This window comes from Macaca mulatta, chromosome 3, assembly GCF_049350105.2.
Source record: "Macaca mulatta isolate MMU2019108-1 chromosome 3, T2T-MMU8v2.0, whole genome shotgun sequence".
Classification (NCBI taxonomy): domain Eukaryota; kingdom Metazoa; phylum Chordata; class Mammalia; order Primates; family Cercopithecidae; genus Macaca; species Macaca mulatta.
This window is the reverse complement of record NC_133408.1, coordinates 73,731,735-73,741,677: the sequence shown is the minus strand read 5'-3', so window position 1 is coordinate 73,741,677 and position 9,943 is coordinate 73,731,735. Positions and strand designations below refer to the sequence as shown.

General features: G+C 39.4%; 1 protein-coding gene across 1 annotated transcript; it reads right to left on the bottom strand.

Annotated features, from left to right (window-relative positions):
* Positions 1-234: 234 nt before the first annotated feature.
* On the bottom strand, positions 235-7,103 carry SEC61G (SEC61 translocon subunit gamma). Its single transcript, NM_001265733.1, is given in 4 exon segments — positions 235-388; positions 3,741-3,843; positions 5,350-5,449; positions 7,025-7,103. Coding segments are annotated over 3 exon segments (207 nt in total). The 5' UTR covers positions 5,444-5,449; positions 7,025-7,103; the 3' UTR covers positions 235-378.
* Between the last annotated feature and the right edge of the window lie 2,840 nt (positions 7,104-9,943).

Sequence of the window (9,943 nt, the reverse complement as noted above, 5' to 3'; positions counted from 1 at the left end):
CTCCAGAACTGTGAGAATAAATTTCTATTATTTATAAATTACCCAGTCTCAGGTATTTTGTAATACTAGCACAAAGGGGCTAAAACAGAAGAGCTCTCAGAAAGTGTAATATTTCACCAGGCTCTTTCATTTCTCTTATAAACTAAATTACTCAGAGAAAGAAACTACTGTTTTCTATCACTGAAATGTGATAAGTATCTATGACAGAAAAAAGAGATATTCATTTACTTTGAAATTACTTTAATTTAGAAATAGAAAACATCTTGAAAGGAAAAGAAACCCACAAAATATACAGGCAAATTTGTACTCTGTGAGCTTCTCACACTCTCACACTTGTTCACCAATCTCTAAGATGAAAAACTCTCTTCCAAAATGTATTCAGCCACCACTGTAAAAGAAAGAAAAATCATTACTTCTGAGTAGAGATATAATTTTAATAATTATTATTATTTGAAATGCAGTATGCTATAACTTTAATGGCTCAAGACCAATTATTTGAATCCCACCTAACTTTATCTAAAGATGGCATAAAAGAATGGCACAATGAACTTTAAAATCCTGGACCTGGAAAGATGATGTGGTTACTGGCAGAGGTCTATGTCTAAACTCACAATGCTCATTCAGGAAATGCCATTTTGGAACAGTCTAGCCTTTCTGAACACAACAAAAAATATCAATTATATGACAGGATGGTTAGCTGAGAAGCTTTTCAATTTGATAACGTCAACACACCAGCAGAAAGTAGACTGCACATGAGCACAAGGTGCTCAAGCACCACATCTTACCATAATCATTCCAAAATCTGGGTTAGTCATGATGAAAACAAAAATCACGTTTTCTACAGAAGAACTTCTGAGCTTTAAAAGCATAAACATTAAACCTACATAGTCAGATACACATTTTAGTAATGTTAAAGCAAAATAATTCCATTACCAGAAGAATTACATAAAATAGGCCAGGTGCAGTAGCTCTCACCTGTAATCTCAACACTCTGGGAGGCTGTGGGAGGCAGGTCACCTGAGGTCAGGAGTTCGAGACCAGCCTGGCCAACATGGTGAAACCCTGTCTCTACTAAAACTACAAAAAAATCAGCCAGGCATGGTGGTGTGCACCTGCAGTCCCAGCTACTGAGGAGGCTGAGGCAGGAGAATCACTTGAACCCGGCAGGCAGAGGCTGCAATAAGCTAAGATTGCGCCACTGCACTCCAGCCTGGGAAACAGAGTGAGACTCCACCTCAAAAAAAGAGAGAAAATTATTACATAAAATACCCCTGAGCATATACTTTAATGTTTAGCATTTTAAATGCTTATGCTATTAAACAGTATTGCTATAATTAAAAGGCCAGCAAGTGCTTATTTTAAATTCTAATACTGTGAATATTAATTTTGACTGCTATAATTATAAAGAAGAAGAAGAAAAAAATTGTAACAAAAAAAGATAATCCAATGAGTATTTCCCTTGCTACCATCTCCAAAATGATGTAAACAATGATTAATCCTCTTTCAAGCAGGGAAAGCAAGATTCCTTTCAGTTGTACAGCTATCATGGTATAACATGAGAAAAGAGTAAGTTTTCTGTAGTGTCTCTCACAAAATGTTTTAATTAGCCTTCACATTAAGATTAAAAAATATCTAAAGATAGATTTTTTTAACTTCTTAAACATTGAAACCATTTTTTTTTTGGTTTTCTAGAAGAAAAGTTTTCTAAGTAACTAGCTTCTGAAAGGTTTCCCGTGTTGCTCTATCACTAGCCATGCAATCCGAGTGGTTACTTAGCCTCCCCATGCCTCAGTTTCCTCATGAAGATTAAATGAGTTGACACACAGAGTCATGGAAAGTTCTCAATGAATGTTAACTACTATTATTGCCACCATCACCATTAGAAAAGGCAAGGACCTGAAGTTGTTCACTTAATTCAACAAACACTTATTCAGTGCTTTTAACAGATACAAGAGAGCTCTGGACTAGACTCTATAGGAGAGACATACAGTATAAATAACAAGGCAGGCCTGCCTCACAACTCATAATCTAATGTGAAGACGGACCTGAGTATAACCCAAGGCAGACAGTGATGTCTGGCAAAAGGGACAACAATATAGGTTAAGTGAAGGCTGGCGAAAAAATTTGAAAGGTGCTTGACCAAAAAATTGGAAAAGGTGGGCTTACATGTTCTTCTGAAAGGTACAACTAAGAACAATGATTATCACAGGAAACTAATTTTGTTATCATTTTAAAGAAACACTTCCTATCAATTAAATATGTCTCATGACAGAATGGGAAGTAAGAAGAGCAGAAGCACTGAGTATGAAAAAGAACGGACCTGACAGAGACTCTGCCACTTCTTTTTACTGATTTCCTCATTCTACTTCAGTATTCTCCCCATGACTCCACAGTTCTACAGTTGGCATTGCTCACTGGTAAAATAAAGGGATTTCTGAACTGACAAAGGAGGTATCAGTGACTTGGGCCCATCTAGTTCTAACTACTTCTGATCCTGAATATCACTTTGTGGCAATTTTACCTTAATAACTATGGTACCCTACTTAAGAAATCCCTCTGACAATATACATTGTTACTTGTCATTTAAAAGGCAACCTGTACCAGTACCTGGAATAAAACACCTAGTATTTAGGAGATTTATAGTTTAGAAATTTTTTAAATCATTGCTTCAAACTTCATCACCCCATAAAATCAATTGATATTACTGATTGATATTAGATAGATTTCAATAGCATATGGAAAGTTCTCAATGAATGTTAATTACTATTGCCACCATTACCATCAGAAAAGGCAAAGAACCTGAAGTTGTTCACTTAATTCCACTAACACTTATTCAGTGCTTTTAATGGATACAAGCACTTGAGGTATATCAGTGCTTACCTGATATTATTATCAGGTAATAATAGATTTTATTAGCTCCAAACAGTGGATGAGGCTGAGATTAAATGCATACAAAATCACAGAGTAAGTACTAAAACCCATACTAAGTCCTTACCCTAAACTGAATTACCTAATTGCTCTAATTGCTCAATGCCACAACATGTCCCAATGACTTGTAATGAATTTAAAAAGCAAAATTATTTGGAAACGAATAAAGTGATCCTAATGTTTCTCAGCCTTTTTTGCCTCCTAATATACTTAAAAGTTATGATATTCTCCCATCAGTAGCAATGGCTCATTACAGTAACAACTTTCACTCGTATTCTTACCCAAATTGTTTCTGGGGCCTTACATGACTTAAAGTCATAATCCAAGTAAGAACTGTTATCCCCACTGAGTAAACTGAGCACAGAGAGGTGAGGCAAATTGCCTGATGCTAGGACAGCAACTGTATAACAAGAAAAAGGATTTGGATCTAGGCAATCTGGTCCAGAGTTAGAATTCTATCATAGCAGTGATTTTTGGATGGGAAGCATTTCCTCTGCTCCTTAGAGATTAACAAGATAACAGCACAAAGAGGACTTAGGTTTCAGTGCTGGCTTTGTGACATATGAGTGTCTTTAATACTTTCTTGACTCTGTAAAATTTTATTTATTAAAGAAAATAGTGCCTAGCACACAGAATTTCTGGAAAGATCATTTAAGATCTAAAGGCGCTCAATCATCAGGTACTCATAAATATCAGTAGACTCCAACAGCACTAAAAAGAGATGCATCTCTGTATTAACGAAATAGCAGGCCGTCATCTCAAATGGTTTCAAGTTTCATTCAATCCTAGTCTATTTCATAAAGTTTACTTACACAATGATGTTATTAATAGGAATATGGATCAATTTCACAAAGAAGCCAATGAATCCCATTATAGCAAATCCTATTGCTGTTGCCATGGCAATCTTCTGGAATTCTGCATTTAAAAACACGAAATTCACATATTTTTTGCACTGTCACTGAAAGTATGGGAAAAAAACTATCAGCAACATAAATGAACTTAACTAGTATACATTTATCCTGTTAATAGATATATAACTTAAAAATAAAAAGGTGAAACTGTTAATAGTAAACAAGTTGTTTGACAGGTTTTAAAATTTCCATGTTTTGTTGATATTTAAGGAAACATAACAGTGCATGTCTGTGCCAGTGAGTTCATCAACAAGTACTAAAAATATTTTCTTCTTAGCAAATGACCAGAAAATACCAAAATAAGGACATGGATGAAAGAAATATACATTATTTTTCTTAAGTTTTAAAATGTATCATTGTAATTTTTATTATAACATATCGATTATACAGGCAGAAACATACCTTTTTTGGGTACATTATAAACAATGGGTCCAGTGCCTTTGCTATTATGATGAAGCCAAAAATAAGGCTTGAAAAATCAAGTTCGGCTGGGCACGGTGGCTCATGTCTGTAATATCAGCACTTGGGAGGCCGAGGCGAGCAGATCACCTGAGGTCAGGAGTTTAAGATCGGCCTAGCCAACATGGTGAAACTCTGGCTCCACTAAAAATACAAAAATTAGCCAGGCGTGGTGGCAGGTGCCTCTAATCCCAGCTACTCAGGAGGTTGAAGCAGAATTGCTTGAACCCAGGAGGCGGAGGTTGCAGTGAGCTGAGATTGCGTCACTGCACTCCAGCCTGGGCAACAGAGTGAGACTGTCTGAGTTGAGCACTATTTTATAAAACATTACACTGGTAATGTTACCATTTTATGTTACTTCCTAAGAGAAGCTTTCCCTGATCTCCTGACTTGGTTAGTCCTCCTATAATGTGCTGTCAAACTTCCTTCTAGTTATCTTCCATAACACTTACCACAGCAGTAATTAAAAAACATAATTGCAATAATTTGTTTATGACAGTCTTCCTTGATAGAGTCTAAGCTCCATGACAGCAAGGACTATTCCCTTTATTATATACTACATTACATACATGTTATATTCTCTATTATATTACTAGCTCCTAACTCAATGAATGAATACAAGTAGACAAATTGAACACATGAATCATGATAAATAACAAAATTAACTTTCTAGTTTGGCAAAAACTAGATTGTTGGTTTCATGTTAAGGTTTTGTTCATTGGGGTGGGAGTTCAGTAGGGAGACTTCAAAGCTTTTCCAAAGAGAAAATATGTAAGATACTAAAAGTCATAAAATATTATTAACTAAAATGTTACCTGGAACATAAGGCTGTGATAATCTTACACCATTTGAAAATACATAAAATAAAAATGTAGACAAGAGTAAAAAATTTAGGAAGAAGTGACAATGTTAAAAAGCCATCGAGCAGTATCAATCAATAAAAATGTTGGCGAAAGTAATGCAATGGCTATTAATCAAGAAGATGTTAATCAAACAAAAGGCTTAGAAAACTCAAAAGATTTAATTTTTTTTCTCATAGTCAAGCAATTACCTTTTCTATCAGGTTTAGTGCATCTTTTAACCAGCCGAATGGAGTCCTTTACAAACTGCCGACTTGGCTCAACAAACTGCATTACCTGATCCATGACTGCCTGTTTAAAATAAACAAAGATACTCACTGGTATTGGTTACCATATAATAAGCACTTACTCATTGATATCAAGATGTAAATGAGACCAGTCATTGAATTCACGTCTAACATGGGTCAATTCCACCTCCTAAAATAAAACAAAAAACAAACTCCAAAGCCTAAATTGATATTATTTTTGTAAATTTCAGTTAATTATCAGATCAAAGGCAGTAAGAAAAGCACAGATCTTACTCATGATATCTTCACTGACAAAGAACAGCACACGCAATATAAAAAGCCTATCTCTATTAAGAGGTTAAAAAAGGTTAAGCAATTGATAACACATCCATTCCTTTTCTGACTCTGCAGTCCCATCCATTTCTCATTCTACAGTCCCCTCACCGCTCCTAAGGAACCAACAATGTTGAGATCCAACAATTACTTTCCATATTTTATTTTCAACTATGCAGAAGGCAATGTCTTGTACAGTGAATGCCAACTATGGTGCTGCAAGAGCCTAGAATGGAGGCAAACGTGAATTTCAACCTTGATTTTTCTAAAACGTGCCAATACAATACACTTTTCTAAAGTACAAAGAATAGCTAAAGCAAGACGCAAATTCTGAGAAGCTAATAGCTAAATTCCAAACTTTTCGATTTGAACACATCTTTTAAGGAAACAGGGCTATATATTTTACTATATATGTTCTTTAGAGGAATCTATTACCCAACAGAAATGTCATCCGATGTTAGCTTTGAGAGCCACTGCTTTAGAAAGTAAAGAGATCAAAGTATTACTTGTATTTTCCTCCATTTCCAGTACTCAGAACAGTGGCCAGGTGGTAGTTCAAATCACTGGCTATGGAATGTAAACCTCTGTAAGCCCCAGTTTCCTCACTTAATGTAGGCTGTGGACAACGAAATGAATTAATGTCAATGAAACACCAGGACTTCTGCAACGTTCTGTGGGCAAAAACACAGTAATGTCTGTTTTCTCAGTATTTCACTTAACTTTGCTCTTGAAATCCAAAGGGCTTAAACTTTTTGTAATCATAGTTATCATGAAAGAAGCTAAGAATTTTTTATCCAGAAAAATGCACGCTACACACAATACCGCACTCAATGTCAAGGGTAGAGACCCAAAAACCAACTATGATCTCTCGAACTAGATTCTAGACCACTGCTCTCACTTTAAACTACGGGAGCGGCGGCAGGGCCAGAGCTGAGTACAGCCTTTCCCAGACAAGACTCCACACCCGCACACAGAGCCAACCCCGAAGGTATCGGGCAGCAGGACATCATCTTTGGCTGCAGCACAAAAGAAGCTGGGGCAGTACGCTAAGCCCTGGAACCCCGCGAGCCGGCGACCCCGCTCGCCGGGAGCCCGCGGCCTTGGGTCTGCCTTCCGGCAGAGGCCGAGTTGGTGGGATGTCGGCGGCCAGACCCCGGCCCCAGACTTGAGCCAGGGGACCACTCATCGCCCGCTCCGCGACGGCCGCCCGGGGAGACACGCCGGCTCGCCCACGCCCGCTGCCCCCGCGAGTCGCAAAGGCGTGGCCGCCCGGTTCGCCCGTACCTACTGGCGGGAAGAAACTCACCTGCTCAACCGACACCTAAAATGCCAGGGACACGTAGCACTGGAGCGGACTGATGGAGGCCCACCGGAACCGGAATCCGGGTTTCTGCCAACAGCCCGCCCACTCCTCCGTCCTATTGGTTCCTTACGCGAAACCTCAGTGCGCAATCGCAGCGAGACTTGCGTCCCGGCCACGCTTCCCGGAAGAGATGCATTGCGAAGCTCGTTGTTGGGGCGTTGGTTTTCTTTAGGAGTGTGACGCTAGCGTCAGCCGTTTTTCTCCCGGCTGGGTCCAGGGTTACCCCACGAGCCCGACCTCAAACCACTGGCATCCACAGCACGAGCCCCAGCGGCCTTGCAGGGTGCTTGCTCTCTGGTAGCGGCTGACTAGGTAAATCCTAAGTTGTGGGGTTTTTTTTCCTGCGGTCCAGCTTGTTGTGTGTCCTTACGGTACATACTTTTTGTATGTATATAATGTTGGTCGAAATGAAGCTTATGAGCAATACAACGTTATGGCCTAATTCAAAATAGTATCACCACCCTAAACTTTGACTTTGGCTGTCATTCACGGTAATGAATGCGGCTGTAATTGAGGCCGTACTTTGTCAAACGCTAGGTTTGGTTACGGGAGTGGTCATAATGTACACACAGCTCCCCACTTATCCACAAGGATACATTCCAGGACTCCCCCGCCCCCTGGGGCTGAAACCATCAGTAGAGACGGGGTTTCACCATATTGGCCAGGCTGGGCTTGAACTTGTGACCTCGCGATCCATCCTCCTCGGCGTCCCAAAGTGCTGGGATTACGGACGTGAGCCACCGCGCCCGGCCATATTTCCTTTTAGCAATGGAGCATAACTGGATCTGAGGAACAATATAACTCTGGAACAGCTGATAGAACATTAAGAGGTGTTACAACTCTCAGTGCTTCTTAAACTTCAGTAACTGAAATCTCTTGTTAAGTTTTTTAGTAAATGAAATTTGTAACCCCAGAACCTCCAGATACTGATTGGGTGGGTCAGGGTTAGAGGCCACACACCTCCCTATATGTGACTGTAGGTGGTCTGTACACACTACACATACCTTACCTTAGCCTTAAGAGTCACTTTTAAATTCTGAACGGACTGAGATGCGTTTGACTAGTTCTTCCTCCCTAGGACTTCAGCCCATGTATCATCTGTTAGAGGCCAGTAGTGACCATCTAAGGCAATCCTGTCTATCTCATGCTCTTTTTTCCTTTTTGACAATACCCTCTTCATTTGCTGCATAGCATTTGTATTAATATGTATGTATTTACTCCTCGGTCTGTCTCCCTACACTGTAAATCCCCTTACTAGACCATAAGGTCCAAGTGGGTATAGCATACCTGGGTTACTCACAGCACCTAGTAAAGTATTAAACACAGTAAATGCTCAATAAATAGTTTTCAAAAAAATAATTCATTCCACAAAAAACGTAAAATCACATGTTGGCAAGTTCACCCCAACCACCAAATGTCTGAGTTCACAGTATTTTCAGCAAAACACAGAAAATCAAGTAACACATACAGTGGTTCCCCTTATCCAAGAAAATCTGGTTCAAAAAGAGGTGTGTACCAGAAGGTAATGTGACAGAGGCCACATTCAAATAACTTTCATTACAGTGTATTGTTATAATTGTCTACTCACCTGAGTTCGGGACTTTGCGACCAGCCTGACCAACATTAAGAAACCCTGTCTCTACTAAAAATACAAAAATTAGTCTGGCATGGTGGCGCAGGCCTGTAATCCTAGCTACTCGGGAGGCTGAGGCAGGAGAAGTGCTTGAACTCAGGAGGTGGAGGCTGCAGTGAGCCGAGGTCACATAACTGCAGTCTAGCCTGGGCAACAGAGCAAGACTCCGTCTTAAAAAAAAAAAAAAAGCCAGTAACAGCAGATCTGTGCAAAAATACGAATCAACCAGAACTCTAGAACTCTAATTCTTGGTTACTAGGAGTGTAGAATGGCATAAATCTTTGGGAAAAGTTTAGTAGTTTATCATAATACAAAGCATATATACACCAACTATGGCTCAGCAATTCGAATTCCAGGTACTTATTGAAGCTATATGAAACTAAATTCACAAAAAGACTTGTACAGGAATGTTCATAGTAACTTTATTGATAACAGAACTAAAAGCAACTGGGTACCATCAATAGAATGAATAAAGATACAGGTATAGTCCCACGACATAATAGTACTCCACAGCTAAGGAAAGAAAACTCTCTGCCACAACATTGATGAGTGACAAACATGGTGAGTGAAACAAGCCTACGCTAAAGAAGGCACAGTGTGCAGTTCCATTTGCAAGAAGTTTTGGACAAAGCAAAAATAATGAATGGTGGAAAAAATCAGAACAGTGTTTGCCTCGGGGTACAGATTGAGAGGGCAGGTGAGGGAACTGGGGAGTGAAAGTAACACTCTGTAATTTAACAGGTCTTAGGGTTTCACAGGGGTCTTAGTCAATGTGGGCAGCTATAACAGAATATCATAGAGTGCTGGCTTACACAACAAACATTTATTTCTCACAGTTCTGGAGACTGGAAGTCAGAGATAATGGTCAGGTTCTTGTAAAGGCTTTTCCTCGTTTATAGAGAGCTACTTTCTCCTTCCATTCTCACGTGGCGGGGGGTGGAGGAAGAGAGAAAGAAAGGACTGGCTGTCCTCCTCTCGTAAGAACACTAATCCCAACGTGAGGCTTCAGCCTCTTGACCTGATTACCTCCCAGAAGCCCCTCCTCCAATTTGGAGGCACACAAACATTCCATCCATAGCAGCAGATCTGTGCCTTTTACCTCAAAACCAAACAAAACAAAACAAACAAAACAAAACTCAACAAATATTGAACTCTAAATTATACAATTGTCGATGCATTTAGGAGGGAAATGTACAGGTATCTACAACTTCTTTTGATTTAAAAAAGGG